Raw genomic sequence first — 23,103 nt, forward strand, 5'->3', positions numbered from 1 at the left:
TTAAAAATAACAATGAAAACATTACACGTTAACATAAATAATATTGTTATGAAAAAAACTGTATTTTCCAAAACAAAACATTAGTGAGAAAAGGTGCCATTGTTTTAAGTGTTTATCTCTCTCTTTAATGTCTGTCTTAGTAGAAGACGGTTGAATTCTCATATCTGTATCTGCATTTAATCTGTTGCAGTATGTTCTTTTAGTTGAAGTAAATAAAGAAAATATGGCTTTACACAGATATGAGGTTGGAAAAAGGAGGGATATTTTAATAGTCTTTTCAGATAATTGTGAATACTTTTTGATATTGCACCAAAATTAGACAAGTTGTAGTTTTTTAAAGGTTAGTTGCAATGTGGAATCTGAAAGCCCATCAATGAACTTTCTGTACTGTTACATTAAAATCCGTCAGTCTGTTTTGTACATTTAATGGATTTTTCATCCATGTGTGATTTTTATAATGTCATGAGTTTGTCATTTGGAAAATATTTGTTCACTGAGTTACGTAGCTCTTGTAAATGTTCACATATTTCATTATACAGTACCAGAGAATTGAATTTTTTAATATCACTACAAGTTTCATTTGGAAAGCCTTTAAGTTTTGGAAGGATGTCAAGTTTGTAGTGAATACCAGTTTTCCAACTTTTAATTTTCACATGAAAGCTCAAATTTTATCATTGGTAACAGATACCATCATTTGTTTTCTTTGAAGTGACAGGCACTATGTTAATTTTCAAAAAATATTTACTAACTACCCAAGTCTAAATAACTGTAGATTTCTCTCACATATTCTTTCAAGTAAAATTGGAATTCCATGAAAAAAGCAGCTAATTCAGCTCACAACTTAAACAATTGCACAGATGCCTTACATTGAGACACATACTTCAGTGTGTAGCTGAAATGCTTCACGCTTGCTTTTCATTTTGTCAAACAGAATATTAAAAAGAAATGTGCTCAAGGGTTGAGATTTAATAATTTTTACTACTTCGTCAAGGGCATTCTTAAGCAAAATTGACGCCCCCCTTTTCCTCCACCCCACCCCCCACCCCAAGAGAGTGAGACAGTGAAGGGTACAGTGACTGTTTGTATAGTTTGGTGCCACTGTTTGATTTGTGCTGAGGGCCAGCAGTTTAACTCACCATTGTTCTTGAACCATCACTGCACGTACCAACACAGTAAAAAAGCCAGTGACATCTTAGTATTATTATTTAAATAGCTATGACCTCACTGACCCCTTGAGAGGATCCTGGGGACCCCCAAAGGTCCACAGACCACACTCTGAGAGCTCTCTTTTAAAGAAATAGTTGAATTTAGTAATCTCAGATACACTCGTGTAAACTATCTTGTTTCACCTAAATAAACTTTACCTAAATAAATAAGCCTTTTTAGTTTAGAGATTTAGATTTATACTTGTAGCCTACAGTTGTGTGATGATATGGTACTTTCAAACCCCAGAAAAGACATCTACTTTGTTAATTCTATTCCCTTGGGTCAATACAGTCCTAGTAAATCATTTTTAGAGCAAACTTAATGAGCAGTAGTGGTGGACCTATATCACTGTTATATCGTTAGTACTCTGTAACCTTAAGAAAAAAAGCGAGAGAAATTCCAAATGTCTTTTATCTTCTTTTCACTAATTGTGGTTATATGTATTTACTAATGTGATAATGCAAATCACCCCTAAACTAAGAAAATTTAGGTCCCAAACTGAATAAAACTGTTAAGCTGTGAACGCATCACAGTGAGAGTCCCTTGAGTATACATAATTGTGATTTTGCTGTGATATCTTTTTTGAATTGTCAACGTGATTATTTGTATCTAAAGTACATCTTTTTGTTTCTGTTTAGATTTTTTTACAGGCTCTGATTCAATTCAGGGGACTTGGTGTAAAGACATACTTCAGACCATCATGAGTTTTACTCCTCATAATTGGGCTTCACACACCCTTAGCTGTTTTCCAGGCCCACTACAGGTAATTTGGTCTTGAATTATATATTGAATACATAGGAAATCCTTCTTTCCATTTACAGTGGCAGTTATTGTAAAGAATTAGTTTTGGTGACATCTGAAACAAAATTAACATTGATTTCTTTCTTTTTTTTTCCTTCTTAATCTCTGTAATTACTTCTAAAATCTTTTGAGTTGTTCCTTGCTCTACTCTAGGGCTGTATATGTTTCTAAATCTTTAATTATTGTGGTTTCATCGTAATCGTTAACAGTATTAGATTCTTGGGAGCATTAACACATTACCTGAAAAGCTCTTGTTCTGTAATAGAACTGAAATGGGGAGAAATCTAATTTATCATATTTTTTTTGCAAATAACATACCTGTGTAAATAATGTGCCCATACATATAATGCACAGAAATGATGAAGTGAAACAGTTCTGGCATAATGTGTCCACTATTTGCATAAAAATATGGTCATGTGGCTTCACAGAGTACATATATGCTACAGTTAACTGAATATTTAAAGAAAAAAAATTATACAGAGAGAAAGACTATAAACTTTGCTTTTATAATATGGAGGAAAGAAAATCGAGTTTGTCTTTTTCGCTAAGAAATGATGTCACTTCCCTAAAGCAACAGGAGAGTTCTCCATTTCTTTACTTATTCTACTTTTCAGAGAAAATGTAAGACCTCATGAGCCTCTGTTTTCCATAACTTCTAATAGGGCTAGCTAGAGCAGTGGTTATCAGACTTACACACATCACAAATGGGACCTCATAAAAATTGAAAACTTTGTCCATCAAAAGATTTACCAAAAAATGGAAAAAACAAGTTACTGACTGGGAGAATATCTTTGGAAACCATATATCCAATAAGAATCTAATAACCAAAATGTATACAAAACTTAAACAACTTAACAACAAAAGGACAAATAACCCAATCATAAAATGGTCAAAGGACTTGAACAGACATTTCACCAAAGAGGACATTCACATGGCCCCCACACATATGAAAAAGTTCTCTTCGTTGTTAGCCATCAGAGAGATGCAACTCAAAACCACAATGGGATACCATTTCACTCCCACTAGGGTGGCTAAGATTTTAAAAAAAACAAAACAGAAAATAACAAATATTGGTGAGGATGTGGGGAAATTGGAACCTTATCCATGCTGGTGGGAATGCAAAATAGTATAGCCATTGTGGAAAACAGTGTGATGGTTCCTCAAAAAACTATAAAAATAGAACTGCCATATGGCCCAGCAATTCCATTCCTAGGTGAATACCCAAAAGACTTGAAAGCAGAGACTCAAACAAAGACTTATACACCAGTGTTTGTTGCAGCACTCTTCACAATAGTCAAAGAGTGGAAACAACCTAAATGCCCATCAACAGATAAATGGATAAACAAAATGTGGTACATATATACAGTGGAATTCTACTCAGCCAGTAGGAGAAATGAAGTCTTGATATATGCTACAATATGGATGGAGCTTGAAGACATGCTGAGTGAAATAAGTCAATCACAAAAGGACAAATATTGTATGATCTCACTTATATAAAAAGACAAGAAAAGGCAAATGTATAAAGACCAAAATTTATTGGTGATTACAGGGGGTGGAAGGGAGGGGGAGAAAGAGAAGTTAACTGTGATGGAAAAATCTCATTGATTAAGGGTACGGTTGCACAGCCAATTATCGTAATTGCTGTCTCTAAGTTGTATACCTGTAAAAAGTCGAATTGGCAAAAGTTGTGTGATAGATATGTTTACAACAATGACAAAAAAAAAAAAAACAAAACACTACTGAGGCTGCTTATGTACAACCAAACACCTTATGGGATTTGAGTCCTCGGTTTGGAGGGTTAGGGTCATGGTTTCGTGGGACATCCCAGTCAATTGGTCTAATAATGTGCTTAATGCTTCTGTAGTGCCTCAGGTTTTAAAAGCTTACATGGAGCCATCTAAGGCACAACAATTGGTCTCTATTCCCCTAGAGGAACAGAGAAAGGAGGAGAATCAGGAATAGGAGAATATGGAAGGTGTGGCTTACTGCCTCCGTGAACAACTGCCTCCTTTGCCATGAGACTAGAAGAACTAGATGGTGCCACTCCACCATTACTGAACATTTTGATCAAAAATTCCATAGAAGAATCCTGACGAAAAGGGGGAAAATGCAGAAAAGAACTTCAGATTCTTATGGACTCTGGACATTCTGGAGATATGGAGGGTGGATGAATCTCGGAAACTATTGCCCTGAAATTATGTTTGAACCTTAAACCAAAAATATCCCCTGAAGTCTTCTTAAAGCCAAATAATAGTTTAGTGGAACTAGTGTAAAATGTCTGTCTGCCTTGAGCATTGTGCTCTTTTAACAACTTTCTGTATGGGATCAAACTGACAACAGCAACTCGAAAGATTATGTTAATGAGGGAGGAAACTCAGAGAAAGGGTGAGAATGGTTGCACAATTAGAAGACTGTAATCAATGTCACTAAATTGTACATATAGAAACTGTTGAATTGGTATATGTTTTGCTGTGTGTATTCTCAACAACAACAAAAATTTAGATGAAAAAAGAGAAGTGATCTCTCAGCAAAAGGAGGGGAAGCTTCCTGTTTTACTTCTGTTATTATTACTGTAAATACTATTCTTCTTTAAAAAATATTAAAAACTTACACACGTCAGAATCACCTGGAGGGTTTGTTAAAATATAGATTGCTGGGCCCAAGTCCCAGAGCTTCTGATTCAGTAGATCTGGGGTAGAGTCTGATAATTTGCACTTCTAACAAGTCCCAGGCACTGCTGGTCTTCGACCACACTGGATTAGGTTAATAAATTTTCCTCATAGAGATACTAAAACATTTAACCAAAAGGAACATACTTTTTTTCTTTAACATTAGCAAAAGTACCAACAGTTTATTGAATAAACTGTATTTATGCTTACTTGGAATTTCCTTTTCGGTAATCTAGGAAAAGGAATCTTAGAGATAATTTAGTCAAAACAATGTGTTTTCCAGATGAGGAAATTTAGGCTTTGATTGCTGAGTTAACTGTTCATGGTCACCTAGTGTTCATTAGTGTCAGAGCCAAGTCTAGAACTGGTTTCTTAACTCCATATCCAGTGCCCTTTTTATTAAACCATTGAAATAAAATTCTGGTTTTCTGTTTAGGCATTCTTCAAACAGAATAATGTACCTCAGGAAAGCCGTTTTAATCTGAAAAAGAATGTGGAGGAGGAGTACAGGAAGTGGAAGTCCATGAGCAATGAAAATGACATCATTACCCACTTTTCTAAGCAAGGCTCCTCTCCTCTCTTCCTTTGTCTCCTCTGGAAAATGCTCTTGGAAACAGATCATATTAATCAGATTGGCTATAGGTAAGCCAAAAAACCTAAATCTGCATTCTTTCTGGTAAACTGTTACATTCATACAGCAATAGAGTTTATTTTTTTCTTTCTGCTATCCAGAGTATTAGAGAGAATTGGAGCCAGAGCCTTGGTAGCCCATGTAAGAACATTTGCAGATTTCTTGGTATATGAGTTCTCTACCTCAGCTGGGGGTCAGCAACTCAACAAATGCATTGAGATTCTTAATGACATGGTGTGGAAGTACAACATTGTTACACTGGACAGGTTAATTCTCTGCCTGGTAAGAATAAATAAATTTTTAAGTTTTGTCATTCTCTTTAGGATCAAGGCATGTGACTGATAGACCTTGTGCTATATTGCTTCTGAGGATTTAATGGATTTATACTATAAGCATTCCTGTCACTTCCTAAGAAACTAGATATTTCTCCATTTCTTCACTCATTTATTCAGTAAATATTAAATATCTACTATGTTCTGTGCACAGAAGGCGCAGAGGTAAATAAGACAGACTTAAAAAGTGTGAGCAGTTAGACTCTCTGAGATGATTCTCAAAGGCTCCTGTCAGGCAGTAGTAAAATGCCACTGTGTTTCTTTCTTGAGTGCCAACATAACCATTTTCGTTCACTTTGGTAGCCATAGTCATAAACTGAATTTTTCTCGTAGCCTCCCAATATCCCCTAAAATGTTTTTTCTCCTAACTTTGATGTCTATTTCAGGCAAAATTTTAAGACACTAAACTAGGCTAGAAAGTGCTGCATATTTTTTACTACTATGGTGGTGATATTTGGGAGACTTAGTTGGTTAATGTCTTAGCTGTACAACACAAATAATAAAGGTGATTATAATCTAGTAGGGGAAATAAAGTAAGTCTATAAATCAAAAAAATAAGAGAATAAGGTAGGAGTGTAGGGAAAATATTGCCAGACATCAATAAGAGATCACATCCATCTTGGTGATGGATCTTGAAGAATGGATTAAATTTCAAAAAAAATAAAGATGCATATTCCAGGCAGAAGGAATAGTGAGGGCCAGAAAAAGACAAGAAAGGGCCGGATATGATTGAGGAATGCTGAACAGTTGGTTTGGAATAGACTAGACATATAAGGAAATGATAATAATAGTGAGATTTTACTATATTAAAATTTAGACTATGAAGTGGCAAAGAACAGTCTGAGCCATGCTTTTGCAGTTTAGGCATTTTCATATGATTTTTCTGTTCTTCCAAGGCCATGCGTAGTCATGAAGGAAATGAAGCCCAGGTTTGTTATTTTATAATTCAGTTGCTGTTACTCAAGCCAAATGATTTCAGAAATCGAGTAAGTGACTTTGTGAAGGAAAATTCCCCAGAGCACTGGCTACAGAATGACTGGCACACCAAGCACATGAATTATCACAAGGTACGTTCTAGTTACTGCTCCAAATAATCCCTTTTAAGCCATACTTAGGTATTTGGCTAATTGATTGGCATGTTTTCTTGTGGTTCTGCTGTTTTCTCTCTGGTCCGTATAGAAGTGAATTAGCTCACTAAACTCTCTGAAAGTTCCAGTGTTTCCCTGATGTTAAGAATATGTTGAAACTGCAGTTTCAGCAGACATGGGTACATATAATGCAGTATAATACATATAATGCAGAATTGGAGTATAGCAAGGTATAATTTAAAATATTTTCTTATAAAAACTAAATTTGTAAACAGTATTTTCAAGTTTATCATTTCTTACTTAAGAGAAGGAAAAAGATGCCTTAAACATTTGTCATCTCCTCACTTCCACAGAAATATCCAGAGAAGCTGTATTTTGAGGGCCTCGCGGAACAGGTTGATCCTCCTGTACAGATCCAGTCCCCCTATCTGCCCATCTATTTTGGAAATGTGTGTCTCCGATTCCTTCCAGTATTTGATATAGTAATCCACAGATTTTTAGAGTTGCTTCCAGTATCCAAATCACTGGAAACTCTACTGGATCACCTTGGCGGCTTGTATAAATTCCATGGTGAGCTTTTTTGAATTTTAAGTTAGTAACTTCATAAACAAAAGTAGGCTGGGCATAACTATGTGGTGAGAGTGGTTCTAAAGTCTTTATTTATTTGTTTTTTAAATAAAAGTGTTTTGAAGGTAAGCACTGTTGGGATGATGCTGTCGAGTTGATTCCGACTCATGACGAAGTATAAAATTCACAACATAAACATTTAAATAGATAAAGCGCAGCAAAGCTGCTCAATAGTAAAAGTAAGTGATACGCAAGAGATGCCTTAATTTACATGCTGTTGTTGTTAGGTGCCAACAAGTCGAGTTCAACTCATAGCAACCCCATGTGACAAAGTAGAACTGCCTCATAGAGTTTTCTAGGCTATAATCAAGTAATTATCAAGATGTGTTGATAATCAATGGTGATTGGAATGTGAAAATTGGAAACAGAGAAGGAAATATGGCCTTGGTGATAGAAATGGTGCCAGAGTTCGCATATGATAGAATTTTGCAAGACCAATGACTTCTTCATTGCAGATATCGTTTTTCAACAACATAAATGGTAACTATATATACACATGGACCTCACCAGATAGAATACACAGGAATCAAATCCACTACATCTGTGGAAAGAGACGATGGAGAAGCACAATATCAGCAGTCAGAACAAGGCCAGGGACTGACTGCAGAACAGACCATCAGTTGCTCATATGCAAGTTCAAGTTGAAGCTAAAGAAAATTAAAGCAAGTCCACAAGAGCCAAAGTACGACCATGGGTATATCCCACCTGAATTTAGAGATCATCTCAAGAATAGATTTGACCTATTCAACAGTAAGACCAAAGAACAGACAATTTGTTGAATGACATCAAGTAAATCATACGTGAAGAAAGTAAGAGGTCGTTGAAAAGACAAGAAAGAAAGAAAAGACCAAAATGGATGTCAGAAGAGACTCAAACTTGCCCTTGAACATTGAGTAGCTAAAGTGAGAAGAAGAAATGATGAAGAGCTGAACAAAAGGTTTCAAAGGGCGGCTCAAAAAGACAAAGTAAAGTATTATAATGAAATGTGTGCAAAGACTTGGAGTTAGAAAACCAAAAGGGAAGAACACACTCAACATTTCTCAAGCTGAAATAACTGAAGAAAAATTCAAGCCTTGAGTTGCAATATTGAAGGATTCTACACGTGTGGATCATAAAAAATCATAGATAACATTGCAGAGAATGGGAATTCCAGAACATTTAATTGTACTCATGAGAAGCCTGTACTTAGACCAAGAGGCAGTTGTTCAAACAGGACAAAGGGATACTGCGTGGTTTAAAGTCAGGAAAGGTGTGCGTCAGGGTTGTATCATTTTGCCATATTTATTCAGTCAGTATGCTGAGCAAATAATACAAGAAGCTGGACTACATGAAGAAGAAAGGGGAGTCAGGATTGGAGGAAGACTTATTAACAACCTGCAATATGCAGATGACACAATGTTGCTTGCTCAAAGCTAAGAGGACTTGAAGCACTTACTGATGAAGATCAAAGACTACACAGCCTTCAGTATAGATTGTACCTCAACATAAAGAAAACTAAGATCTTCACAACTGGACTAATAAGCAACATCATGATAAAGTATTGAATTGTCAAGGATTTCATTTTACTTGGATCCACAATCAACGCTCATGGAAGCGGCAGTCAAGAAATCAAATGACATATGGCATTGGGCAAATTTGCTGCAGAAGTCCTCTTTAAAGTATTAAAAGCCAAAGATGTCACTTTGAGGACTAAGGTGCTCTTGACCCAAGCCATGGTATTTTCAGTTGCCTAACATGCATGGGAAAGTTGGAGAATGACTAAGAAAGACCAAAGAATTGATGCCTTTGAATTATGAATATACCATGGACTACTAAAAGAATGGACAAATCTGTCTTGGAAGAAGTACAGCCAGGATGCTTCTTAGAAGCAAGGATGGTAAGACTTCATCTTACGTACTTTGGACTTGTTGTCGGGAGATACCAGTCCCTGGAGAAGGACGTCATGCTTGGTAAGGTAGAAAACCAAACCCACTGCCGTTGAGTCGAAAAATCCAACTCATAGCGACCCTACAGGACAGAGTAGAACTGCCCCACAGGGTTTCCAAGGAGCTGCTGGTGGATTTGAACTGCCAACTTTTTGGTTAGCAGCCAAGCTCTTAACCACTGTGCCACCAGGGCTCCATAGCGAAAAAATGGAAGACCATCAACAAGAGGGATTGACGCAGCGACTGCAGCAATGGGCTCAAGCATAACAACGATCACGAGGATGACAGTGTTTAGTTTTGTTGTACATAGGGTCGCTATGAGTTGGAACCAACTTGATGGCCCCTAACAACAAAAACAACCATGTTTATGGGATTGGAGCACCAGGTTTTACTCCCACGGAGCCACTGGGTGGGTGAGAGCCTTCAGCCTTTTGGTTAACAACTGTGTGCTTAATTGTTGTGCCACCAGGGCTCCTTTAATTTACTTTATGTGTGATTAATTCCCGAATGAGTACAGGCAGTCTCCAGGTTACAAACGAGATCCATTCCTAACTGTTCTATAAGTCAGATTTGTAGGTGAGTTGGAACAGGTGCATATGGTTCTTATTTAGCCTTACTTTAGTGCAAGAAAAGGCTTGAAGCCTTGTCAGGGATTTAAAAGCTGCATGTGCAGCAAGTGAAGGTGATTGTGTTGAAGAATTTGTTGTGAGTAGAGTTTGGTTCAATAATTTCAAAGTGAGGGCTAATTTACATAACATTAAAGGGCAAGTAGGAGTTGTCCATAAGCCAGACATTCATAACCTGGGGTCTGCCTGTATAGAAGGAGGAAAGTATGAGTTCAGAACAGAGTGATGTTACTGTGAACCACATGGGCCTGAGCAGGCTGCTTGGAGGGGTAGATTGAATTGTGATGCATATGATTTATTTAAGCAGAAAGGAGAATAGCTCATAGTAGGCAGACTGGACCATTTGAGAAAATCATGGAAATAGGAAAAAACAGGGCATACTTGAAGAGCAGTGGCCTTGGTGGACTCAATTGAGACTTCATAACAGGGAGTTTAGAAATAAGGCTGGAAAGGGATATTGTACTTGACTATAGATCACCTGGAAGGCTGGGCTGAGATAATTTTATTTTATAACCTGTGGATAATGGGGAGTCAACTGGAAGTTATTGAGTAAGGTCATGGTGGCGTTGGAAATGAGAAAGAAAGGACAGATGGTCAAGGAAGAAGGGATAAGACTTGATTGGCTATGGGGAGAATGATGAAAGAAAGAAGTCAAGCACAATTTTAAGTTTTAAGCATGGGAACTGGGAGAATGATGGGGTCAGTGAAAAAGTGTGAAAGTCCTGGAACAGCCAATACAGGGACAAAATGAATGTATTTGTTTGGTGGGCAGTTCTTATTCTCAGTCCTTAATCTGCAGTGTCTCCCTCCTAAGTGTAAATTGGCTGTTTTGTATTTTCTTTTTTAATAGGCTTTATTTTTTAGAGACGTTTTAGGTTTACAGAAAAGTTGTACAGGAAGTAGAGGTCCCATATACCTCCTCTCCCCACTGCATGCAGTTTCACCTATCATTAACATCTTGCATTAGTGTGGTACATTTGTTACAGCTGATGAACCAATACTGAGAAATTATTATTAACTAAAGTCTGTAGTTTACATGAGGGTGCATTCTTTGTGTTGTACAGTTCTGTGGGTATTAACAAAAGCATAATGTCAAGTATCCACAAATACACCGTCATACAAAATAGTTTCACTGCCCTAAAAATACCATACTCCACCTATTCATCACCTGTCTTGTCGTTTCCTCAAACCCCTCTTTTGACTGATATTTTTTTCTATCTATAGTTCTGCCGTTTCCAAAATATCATATAGTTGGAATCATACAGTATGTAGCCTTTTCAGACTGCCTTCTTTCACATAGCAGTATTCATTTATGGTTCCTCCATGTCTTTCCATAGCTTGATAGCTGATTTCTTTTTATCACTAAATAATACTCAGCATTCCGTTGTATAGATGTACCACAGTTTGTTTATCCATTCACCTACTGAGGAACATCTTGGTTGCTTCCAGTTTGGGGCAATTATGAATAAAGATTCTGTAAACATTCTTGTGTAGGTTTTTGTGTGGACATAAGTTTTCAACTTATTTGGTAAATACCTAGGAGTGCTATGAATTGGGTTTTGATATGGTAGAACAGATATGAAGTTCAGGTGAGCATTCCTAAACATTTCCCTTTTGGATTAGGTAATATATGTACCCAGTGCAGAAAGATGTACTGTGAAAAGTAAGTCCAGTCCCTGTCCTCTGGCTAGCCAGTTTCTTCCTCTGTAGACAACCAGTGTTACCAGTTTCTCATGTATCCTTCCTTAGATATTCTTTGTTTTTAACAAATAAGATACTCACATTATATTTTGTACCTTGTGTTTTCCACTTGAATAATGTATTAGAGTTGACCGTATCATATCAGTGCATAAAGAGCTGCCTCATACATACCATAATTTACTTAACCATTTCTGGTTTTGACCATATAGGTTGTTTCTAATCTTTTGCTAGTATAAACAAGGCTGCAGCACCATTCCTTGCACATACGTCATTTTTGTAAGATAACTTTCCAGAAGTGGAATTGCTAGTTTAAAGAATATGATGAACATCCTTTTGAAATGTGAAATACATTATCAGAAGCCTTATGCCTTGTCCTAAGATAAAAATATTCATTGTATGCAATTACCCAGCATGTGAAATAGTTTCATAATCTTCTGAGTTGTTCTTTGGTAATCTTGAAAATGGAGGATTAGTTTTTCATAATTGTCAATATTCAGGTAACCGTTGTAGTGATGTATTTTCTTCTTGGCAGATCGTCCAGTGACTTATTTGTATAATACACTGCACTATTATGAAATGCACCTGAGAGAACGCCCAACTCTCAAACGTAAACTTGTCCATGCAATCATTGGCTCACTCAAGGATAATCGACCACAGGGCTGGTGTCTAAGTGACACTTACCTGAAGAGTGCTATGAACGCACGAGAAGACAATCCTTGGATCCCGGATGACTCCTACTATTGCAGACTGATTGGCAGACTAGTAGATAATATCCTTTAATTGTTATTTTCCATACTGTAAAAACAGCGTGGGGGCAGTGTCTGACCTTCTTTAACTTCCCAAAGGGGAAGGAGAACCAAGATCATAGGCTGATTCCTGTGAGGCAGAGGTCAAACGTGCCTTGTCTCTCGGCCATCCTTACCAACTCTGACACCAGCTGTCCCTCCCACGGCACTCGCTACTAGGTTCAATAATTTATTGCAATGGCCACACGGAACTCACAGACCATACTCACGATTATGGGGTTTATTAGGAAAGTAACAGGTTACAATTCAGGCTCAGAAACACTCAAGGATGCAGTTCTTCCATCAGGACAGCCTGATAGAACATCCTTTTGAAATGTGATGCCATGTTTGCAGGTATCCCTTTCCCTGGCCCTCAGACTCTGCCCAAAGGCACTCAACTTTCTTGCTATGTGAACAGGGAAGCCCACTGCGCTGTCTCCTGTGGGTCTCTCCTTCCTTGTGGTGGTGGTCTCTTCTCTTTCCTGCCTGTGGGGTGGCTCATTTCAAGCCCAGAGGAATGGCAAAACCGACCAATCCTTTTGGTGGGCCAGAGTTACCATATCTGCACAGTCCTGCCCAGTCACTTGGGTGGAAGTTAGAAGACCATGGCAGAAAGGCCACAGAAGTGATCCATCACACTGCAGATACTCACCAGAAATAACAGTATTTTGATTTTTGAAAACATATATTTTCTTTTGAAGGTAATATTTTTTATACATTCCAAGACGTTAATTTTTTTAAAGGTTATTTTTGGTTTTACTGCTGTAAAGGTTTTTTTTTCTCTTCTCAACTTTGCCAAATTGGTAGGCAAAAAATACTCGTTAAGTGTCTGTTTCTTTGCTAACTTGAGAAGTTGATTTTTTTGAGTATTTCTTGACCTTTTTAAAATTTCTTCTGTGAACTGGATGTTCTTAATCTCTGCGTGTTTTTTGTTTTGTTTTTTCCTGTGGGTATTAGTGACTTCTTACCTATTCATCTGAGTTTTTTATGTATTAAGGATATTAATCCTTTGTTGTTTGTAGTAAGTATTTATTCCTCCAATTTATTGTTTACTTTTTAGTTTCATGATTAAGACATGGATGTTTGGTTTTTACTGTTGTACAACTATCAGTGTTTTAAGATTTTTTTCTATTCTTTTTATAACTGGAAGAATCTTTCCTCATTCCTAGAAAAATATGGTAGGTCTATCTAATCATTCTCAGGTTAGATAGACTTACCCTATATTCAAATTTCAGAAACTGGAAATTTTGTTGTGCATGGTATAAGGCATTGAGAATCTAGCTTTATTCCCCCTACTACAGTGATAATGGTAATCAGTTGCCAGCCAGGCAGTTCTGGCTCGTGACAACCCGATGTGTGTCAGAGTAGAACTGTGCTCCATAGGGTTTTCAATGCTGATTTTTCAGAAACAGATCTCCAGCCTTTCTTTCAAGGCACCTCTGGGTGGACTCAAACCTCCAACCTTTTGGTTAGCAACTGAGCACTTTAACCATTTGCACCACCCAGGAACTCATAATATAGCTTATATGTGTTGAGTACTTGTTTTGTATAAGGCATTATGTGAAGCACTTTACATTCGTCAGTGAGTTAGTTGTTTTTATGCCAAGGTCAGAAAGCTAATAAATGGTTGAACAAAAGCTTAGATGTGTCTGATACCAAAGCCTGTACATTTTACCATACACTATATTATTTCTCTGGTGGCATTTATTGAATACACTTGCCATTTTTCACTAATTTGAGTTCTCAACTTAATCGTATCTTCGTTCTTGTATACATTAGGGTCTGCTTTTTTAGAAAGTTTATTATACTTTAGATGAAGGTTTACAGAGCAAACTAGTTTCTCATTAAACAATTAATACACATATTGTTTTGTGACATTGGTTGCCAACCACACGACATGTCAACATTCTCCCCTTCTCAACCTTGGTTCCCCATTACCAGTTTTCCTGTCCCCTCCTTCTTTTCTCATCCTTGCCCCTGGACTGGTGTGCCCATTTAGTCTCGTTTTGTTTTATGGGCCTGTCCAATCTTTGGCTGAAGGGTGAACCTCAGGAGTGACTTCATTACAGAGCTATAAGGGTGTCCAGTGGCCATACTCTTGGGGTTTCTTCAGTCTCTGCTAGGCCAGCAAGTCTTGTCTATTTTTAATGTGTGTGTGAGTTAGAAATTTGTTCTGCATTTTTCTCCAGCTCTGTCTGGGACCTTCTATTATGGTCCCTTTCAGAGCAATTGGTGGTGGTAGCTTGGCACCATCTAGTTGTGCTGGACTCAGTCTGTTGGAGGCCGTGGTAGTTGTGGTCCATTAGTCCTTTGGACTAATCTTCCCTTGGGTCTTTGATTTTCTTCATTTTCCCTTGCTCCCGACGGGGTGAGACCAGTGAAGTATCTTAGGTGGCCGCTCACAAGCTTTTAAGACCTCAGATGCTGCTCACCAAAGTAGAATGTAGAATATTTTCTTTATAAACTATGTTATGCCAGTTGAGCTAGATGTTCCCTGAGACCAGGTCCTCACAGCCCTCAGCCCAGTAATTTGGTCCCTCCGAGAGTTTGAAAGTGTCTGTGGAGCTTCCATGCCCTTGCCTTGGACAAGTTGTGCTGGCTTCCCCAGTATGGTATACTGTCTTGCCCTTTACCAAAGTTACCACTTATCTATTGTCTATTTAGTGTTTTTTCCTCCCACTCCTCCCTACCTCGTAACCATCAAAGGTTGTTTCTTTTTGTGTCTAACCCTTTTCATGAATTTTTATAGTAGTGATCTCATACGATATTTGTCCTTTTGTGATTGACTTATTTCACTCAGTATAATGCCTTCTGGATTCATCCATGTTGTGAGATGCTTCACAGATTCATCATTGTTCTTTATCATTGCGTAGTATTCTATTGTGTGTATGTACCATAGTTTGTTTATCCACTCATCTGTTGATGGGCATCTAGGTTGTTTCCATCTTTTTGCTATTGTGAACAATGCTTCAGTGAACATTGTGTGTGTATGTCTATTCGTGTGATGGCAGTTATTTCTCTAGGATGTATTCCTAGGAGTGAGATTACTGGATTATATAGTATGTCTATTCCTAGCTTTTTAAGGAAGCACAATTATCATTTTCCAAAATGGTTGTACTGTTTTGCATTCCCATCAGCAGTGCGTAAGAGTTCCAGTCTCCCTGCAGCTTCTCCAACATTTGTTATTTTCTGTTTTTTTGATTTGTGCCAGTAATGTCGGGGTGAGATAGTATCTTATTGTGGTTTTGATTTGCATTTCTCTAATGGCTAGTGATCTCAAACATTTCCTCATAATCTGTTAGCCACTTGAATGTCTTCTTTGGTGAAGTGTCTGTTCATATCCTTTGCCTAATTTTTAATTGGATTATTTGTCTTTTGGTTGTAGAGGTGTTAGATTTTCCTGTAGATTTTAGAGATTAAACCTTTGTCAGATTCGTCATAGCCAAAATGTTTTTCCCAGTCTAGTTTCTCTTGTTACTCTTTTGATGAGTATAAGTATTTAATTTTTAGAAGAGCCCAGTTATCTAGCTTATCTTCTGATGTTTGCATATTGTTAGTTATGGTTTGTATCCTGTTAATGCCGTTTACTTCTCTAAAGGTTTTGAAACCTCAGATTAGGAACATCATGCCAGATAGGCTGAAATTCACTCCATTAAAATTTATATTTAAAAATGAACTTCGTGGAGATTTGTAGCACATGCATTTGTTTGCTACTACGGAAAATAGGATCCTTTTGTTTTAAATAAATTCTTGAATATTTTTAAAAATATTAATAGACAATCTAAAATCTTAATTTTTGTCTCAGTGAAAAACACTGCTACACTAGTATTTTTCTTTTCTTTATTTCTGATTTCATGTTTTATGTTGTCAGCACACTATACTTAATATATCTGTACACCATACCACTGTTTACAAGATAAAGAAATTTATTTCCTGAAATATAAGATTTGCTCATTATGAAGTAGTTTTCTTATTAACCTCCTGTAACTATTAAGAGAAACAGTCTGATGAAGACTGGGGATACCTTGATTGTATCTGTAGGTATTATAACGTCACAGTTATAAGAGCCCACCTATGACACCAACCATTTATAACCTGTGGTTCTTCAAATGGTTGCCATCTATACATTTCAGTCATGTCAAGCTTATTTATATTTGATTTACATGATTTGCCTCTTAATCTATCTGACCTTGGGCAGATCACTTCTTTGGGGCTCATAATCAGATAAAGTGATAATCAAATCAGATGCTTACATGTGAAATATTTTGAAAACTATAAAGCACTATACAAATGTGAGTCATTAATCTCAAAATAATTAGTTATTGCTTTAATCCTGTGCACCTATGGCTGGCAAATCTCCTGGCCCATTCCCAAACTGTGACTGGAGATTCAACGAGTTTCCCAACCCGGCTGCCCATGCTCTGCATGTTACTTGTGTGGAGCTCATGGCCTTGGCTGTTTCAGGCAAAGATGTTGGAAATGCCCTTCTAAATGTCGTCCTGAAAAGGTATGTATCCTGTTTCATGAAATAAGACTCACTGATTATTTATAAAGAGAATGAGTTTTTTTTTTTTGGCACTACTAGACTGATGCACATTGCATAGTAACTGTCCTCTGGTTCTAGACTTGGTCTTGGTAATTTAGGTGTAAAGGAGTGAGCCCTGGTAGAGTCAAAAGACTTAAGTTTGTTCCCATTTCTACTCTTTATTAGATGTCTGACATTTAATTTAGAAATAATGTTAACTTGTCACTAAAGACAGTGTTTCAAGATTCCTCTTGTAAAGATCAGCATGAAGTAGGGGATAATGATTGGGGAAGTATAAATAAGTGGAAATAGTCTTTAAAGCTCAGAAACTATTGTTAAAGAATACAACCAAATATATAATATATACATATACATCTATATATAGGAGCCCTGGTGATTCAATGGTTAAATACTCGGCTGCTAACTGAAAGGTTGGTGGTTTGAACCCAACCAGTGGCTCTGTGAGAGAAAGGCCTGTGATCTGCTTCCATGAAGATTACAGCCTAGGAGACCCAATGAGGCAGTTCTCCTCTGTCACATGGAGTCACTATGAGTCGAGAACCAACTCGATGGCACCGTTACAACAACAACACATATGTCTATCGCAGTGGTTAAGAAAGGTCGGCAGTTCGAATACACCAGCCACTCCTAGGAAACCCTATGGGGCAGTTCTACTCTGTCCTGTAGGGTCACTATGAGTCAGAATCAACTCAACAGCAGCAAGTTTCAGGTCTATATATATATATATATACACACACATGCGTGTGTGTGTGTGTATGTATGTGTATGTATGTGTATGTATATGTATAGTCACACAAACATACTTTACTGAGCTTTTGTGTATTGACCTTTTATTTAATAAGAACCCATTTCAATTTTATTGAAGTAGATCAGTTGTCATCCCCTGAATTATATATGTTCTCAAAATAAGATTCGTTTTGAACCATATAAAATATTTTCATGATTTGACATTTTCTTTCTTTTTTCCTCACTTGTAGTCAGCCTTTAGTGCCAAGAGAGAACATTACGGCATGGATGAATGCAATTGGATTGATCATCACTGCCCTACCAGTGAGTTAATAATTGTAATTTGTACTTATGAACGGAATACAGATGTGTCCTGTCGGCAGAAAGAATAAGATGCATATAGAATGCCTTTCTATAAGACATCATACACATTAATGAGTGTTTCATATTTTTAAAGTCTGTTATAATATTGGAGCCCTGGTGGCATAGTGGTTGAGAGCTTGGCTGCCAACAGAAAGGTTGGCAGTTCTACTCTGTCCTCACAGGGTTGCAGTGAGTGAGTCAGAATCAACTCGACAGCAACGGGTTCTTACGGGTCATGATATTATTGCATTAAGATCTACAATGCCTATTTTCTTGCCTTTTTGCATTAAATCTAAATATATATACATGTCTTATTTACAAGTTCCTGCATCCTCTGGTCCCACCTTACCTATCCAACCTTAGTTTTTACATCATAATCTGATATACTTGGGGGTACTTAGAGCCTGTGCTCATCAAGTGCTTATTGAGACATGTTCCGGACACTTCTGATATGTTAGGGAAGAGGACACCATGCCAGAACCCTTCTTTCTTTCATCAACTTCTCTAAATCCTACTCATTCTTTGCCAGCATAGGGCCTGACTTCTCTGACACATATAAAGTCTCCCTCCTGTGACCTCTCTTCCTGTATATAGTCTGCACCACACAGCTTAATAAATTCATTATCACCTGTGGTTTGGTGGGTGTTGGTGGGTGATAATTCTGTCTCCCTAGTTAAAGTCAGTTCTGCAGACAACAAGCAGGTTTTATTCCAGTCTAAAAGATGAAATTTAACTTGTTTTATCTTTGTGATATCTTTAAATTTCAATATTGCTGTCTAACTCCGTGTTCTCCAACTTTGTTTGATTATGCAGTTCTGTGAATAATTTTTTTCTTACACACCTCTAAAAAATATATTTCTAAATTATATATGTGTACAGTACCATCTGTATAGAAAATATTGGTAAAGTCTATTGTATAGTAAGTATCAGGTACTAAATGAGCTGGACAGATGCAAGTATGGAGCTCTAACTCACAGACACTTCTCTCCAGGTTATTATTGACTTAGTTTGACCACTTATGAAACTACCCAGCTATATTTCAAAATCTCCATGTTCACAGAGACACAAACTGGATAAGTAGAAAAGTTGAAAGACAGAGAAATCGCTGGGGTTTTGGGTCGAATACTGGATGAGTGATATTTTTCAGCAGGCTTTCCTCTTGTTTTAAAGGAGCCGTATTGGATTGTCCTTCATGATCGAATTGTGCGTGTTATCAGCAGTCCCAGCTTGACATCTGAGACAGAATGGGTTGGCTATCCTTTCCGCCTCTTTGATTTCACTGCTTGTCATCAGTCCTACTCTGAGATGAGCTGTAGCTATACATTAGCTCTAGCACATGCTGTGTGGCACCATTCTAGCATTGGGCAGCTGTCTCTCATTCCAAAGTAAGTATTATGACTTCTTTAAGAAATTTGACTTTTTGTTTCCATTTTTTAATCTCATTTACATGTGAAGTAATATGTCCCAATTCATTAGAATAATTCTCAAAGTAAGAATGTTTTAGTAGATTTTCTGGTTAATCAGAAAGCCTCTTGTATTTCAGAAGTATTTGAAAAAAGATTTATTTGTATGCAGAAGTAATAATTTGGTATCTAGTTTTCTGTTACAGTTTCAGGATGCTTAGTCAAATGCATGCTTTTTCCAGAATGTATCCCAAAAGTTACTTTGAATAACTGATATTAACCTATTTTCTGATTATTTTTCTTGACCATAAAATTGGTATTAATTAGATTGAAATTTCCTGAGAATGACATTTATATTATATTGGTTATTTTCTTTTTACTTCAGATAATTCACTTTGTGTCATTTAGTAGTTACTGATAAGAATGACTTCTAAATCTGAAGAAATTTATTTCAATAATCAATTAAATGAAAGTAGAGCCAGTGAAAGATGTAAGAACTGTTACTATTACTAAAATTAAAATGAACTTTAGAGAAATTATTACAAGTTTTATGAATACTTAGGCAGACTATATTAACAAAATTCAAATAATTCAACTGATTTCAAGTCACAAGAGATTTTTTTAAATATATTCAAATTTTAGATTTCTCACCGAAGTGCTTCTTCCTATAGTGAAGACTGAATTCCAGTTGCTTTATGTATACCATCTTGTAGGACCATTTTTACAAAGATTTCAGCAAGAGAGAACTCGGTGTATGATAGAGGTAAAATATAATCTGGGTCTTTTGTGATAAGATTAAGTTCTAAAGGATCTATTTAGGTTTCCATCCCAGTGTTTTTCAAACTACAGCTCACAAGCATTAGTAGTGAAGTCAGTTTAGTAAGATCTAAGAGAAATTTTAGAGGATGTGTAGTGAGTTTGGTGTGGGATGTTTTGAATTGAAGATACAGGGGAGAATATCTGTCATCGAGGTTGGAGGATGGAGAAGTGCATTTGGGAGCCTATAGTGCAGAATAATTCATTAAAATCATGGGAATGGATGAAGTCAGTCACCCATAACAAGGTTGTAGAGAAATAGAACCTCAAAGCACGAGCTATCAAATGGAACTAAGGTGCAATCCAAAGGATCCTTGAGAGTGCAGATACCCCATGGTTTCTGGAAGGGGGGTTATGTAGCTTTTAATTTTAAGAGAAATTACTAAATTATGAAGAGAAATTCCATTTTAGCCCTATTAGGAAGCACTGTGTAGCACTGTGGATTCCATTATAAATGCAGGGCATATCATATCTTCCATGTGCATAAAGATATGTAGGATCTGTGATAATTCCTTCAACAAACATGTTGTCCCCCTGTGCTAGTGTTATAACAAAGTCTAGCTGCATCACACTGAATTATTAAATGATTTTTGACCATTTAAATAGTTTTACGTTATTTGTTAAACAGATTGGTGTGGCATTTTATGACATGCTGCTGAATGTAGACCAATGTAGCGCCCATTTAAATTACATGGATCCTATCTGTGACTTCTTGTATCATATGAAGTATATGTTTACTGGTGACAGTGTAAAAGAGCAGGTAAGTTCAATTTATTTGATTATTTTTAAGTGTTATTTTATTTAGAAAATTCAGACACACAGTGATGGACTTTTTTGTTTATGAGTGAGTTTTTCCGTTTTGGGTGTTTTTTTTTTCTTTTTTCTGGCAAGGGTAAGTGGTTGATATCAGACTCTTTTAGCCACATGGACGTATTGTTCTGGATATAGTATTAAAGTAAATACATGTTATAACTTCTTACAATTTTCTCTCTTGATATTTGTAGCAAGACATGTGAAAAAGATCTACAGAGTTAATTGACAGTGATCTCATTAGGAAGAAACAGTTAGGTGTGGCCACTAAAAAGACCAGTGAGGTGTTGGGTTATGAATGAAGGAGATCCTTCTTTTTCCCTCAGTGGTTAGGATACACTATGGGCACACTGGACAAATTGCAGCATGACTGGAGGATAGAAACCAAGATGGTTAAGACAGTAACTCATGAAGAACATTTGAAGAATCAGGGAATGCTTACTCTGAAGAAGAAAAGTTTTAGGGAATTGTTCATGTCCTTACTATTTGAAGGGTTGCCATATGGAATAGATATTAGATTTACTCTGTGTCACCTCACAGGGCATATGAATTCTGGTGAAGTTAAAGGGGAGGCACACTCTCACTCAGCATATAAAGAGACACTCCCTAATAGAGCTGTCTGAAAGTAAAAAGGATCTCCTTGAATCATAACTAAGCTTCCTAACTGTAGAAACAGAATCTGGGCTGTTACAGAGGGATGAGGGTAGGGTAGATAGATGAAGTTTAGTGTCCCCTTTCATTCATATTTTATGTTACTTCTTTCTGTAATAGGAAAGGGAGGTAAATTGTTATATCAGTCCTAGTCTAGTGGGTTCTTTCCTTGGAGCTGGGGAGATCAAATGGAGAAGATGTTGACTCCTTTATGCTTCAACAAAATTGTCAAGGAGAGTTGAGTGGGAACCAATAAAGAAGTGATTTATTTAGCATATTCTTTGTATTTGGGCCTAAGAAATTTTGACCCAAAGGTAAACAGAAAGGAAAAACTATTAATGGACTGATCTCTCCTGGTAAGGTCAAAGAGTATTTTAGTAAAACTAAGAAAACTCTGAAACTGGTTGATGTATTTATTTCCTTAAAGTACTTTAAATAAGACTAGATCTAATATTATTTTGCTTTAATTTCAAGTATAAAATCAAAACAAAAAAATTAGCTTAGTAGTTAAATGCTGCTGGCTTGAGTTATTTAAAGAACTTTAAAATGTGGTCATGCTTCATGCCTCTGTGAAGATAGCATTTTAAAAGGACGATTAACTTGTTGGATGTGTAAAATTTTTGACGTGTTAGTTTTGGTAGTGGGATGACCAATTAGCTAGATGAAAGTATATGTTTTTGTAAGAGTATGCATATGTAATATATATATATGCACACATATTACAAATATATATATGTGTGTGTGTGTGTGTGTGTGTGTGTGTGTTTGTGTGTGTGTATGCCAAGATATATGTAGAGAGAGAAATAATTGTATCTTCTTTTGTTAAGACAAAAAACATGTAGAGAAACTTCTGGTCCACCCTACTCCACTCCCCCGTTAATGTCTCAGGATATATATGTAAATCACTTCTTGAAAGATGGGAAGTTGAAATTCTCTGGTTAAAATACTTTTTAATGTGTTCTCATTTCTTAGGTGGAGAAGATTATCTGTAATTTAAAACCAGCTTTAAAGCTTCGTCTTCGATTCATCACACATATTACCAAGATGGAACCAGCTGTAGGGCCTCCACAGGCCATGAATAGTGGGTCTCCAGCACCGCAGCCTAATCAGGTGCCAGTGTCTTTACCTGTAACTCAGTGAAGCTGGGGCATAATGTGGTGAAAATGGAAATATACTCGTCTTTGAAAGTGTATTAAATCTGTTAAATAGATCTATTGAATCTGAACATGATCACACTACATAGTGACGCAGCAGAAAAAGCATTGAGGTTCAGATTGTTTTATTTCGATTCAGCTGGTGAATCTATTGAAACCTTATAACTCCCTAGCTATATTTTTGTCTCTAAGAGATCAAGTCAGCTACACTCTGTTTATATCCATAACAATCTATTAGACCTA

At 36.8% G+C, this 23,103-nt stretch overlaps 1 protein-coding gene across 4 annotated transcripts in view; it reads left to right on the forward strand.

The window, feature by feature from the left end:
• The window catches only part of MED23 (mediator complex subunit 23), a 56,074-nt gene extending 32,971 nt beyond the window's left edge, over nucleotides 1-23,103 (forward strand). For all 4 annotated transcript variants that reach the window (XM_004368921.3, XM_023730168.1, XM_023730167.1 and 1 more), the window contains 12 exons: nucleotides 1,845-1,969; nucleotides 5,113-5,318; nucleotides 5,409-5,589; nucleotides 6,536-6,706; nucleotides 7,081-7,297; nucleotides 12,139-12,375; nucleotides 16,733-16,898; nucleotides 17,915-17,987; nucleotides 19,197-19,411; nucleotides 20,072-20,192; nucleotides 20,874-21,005; nucleotides 22,679-23,103. In XM_004368921.3, coding sequence (XP_004368978.1) covers nucleotides 1,845-1,969; nucleotides 5,113-5,318; nucleotides 5,409-5,589; nucleotides 6,536-6,706; nucleotides 7,081-7,297; nucleotides 12,139-12,375; nucleotides 16,733-16,898; nucleotides 17,915-17,987; nucleotides 19,197-19,411; nucleotides 20,072-20,192; nucleotides 20,874-21,005; nucleotides 22,679-22,846 — 2,012 coding nt within the window. In that variant the 3' untranslated portion in view covers nucleotides 22,847-23,103. The remainder of the gene's footprint in view (nucleotides 1-1,844; nucleotides 1,970-5,112; nucleotides 5,319-5,408; nucleotides 5,590-6,535; nucleotides 6,707-7,080; nucleotides 7,298-12,138; nucleotides 12,376-16,732; nucleotides 16,899-17,914; nucleotides 17,988-19,196; nucleotides 19,412-20,071; nucleotides 20,193-20,873; nucleotides 21,006-22,678) is intronic.

The sequence above is a fragment of the Trichechus manatus genome, unplaced genomic scaffold, assembly GCF_000243295.1.
Source record: "Trichechus manatus latirostris isolate Lorelei unplaced genomic scaffold, TriManLat1.0 scaffold00002, whole genome shotgun sequence".
NCBI classification, from domain to species: domain Eukaryota; kingdom Metazoa; phylum Chordata; class Mammalia; order Sirenia; family Trichechidae; genus Trichechus; species Trichechus manatus.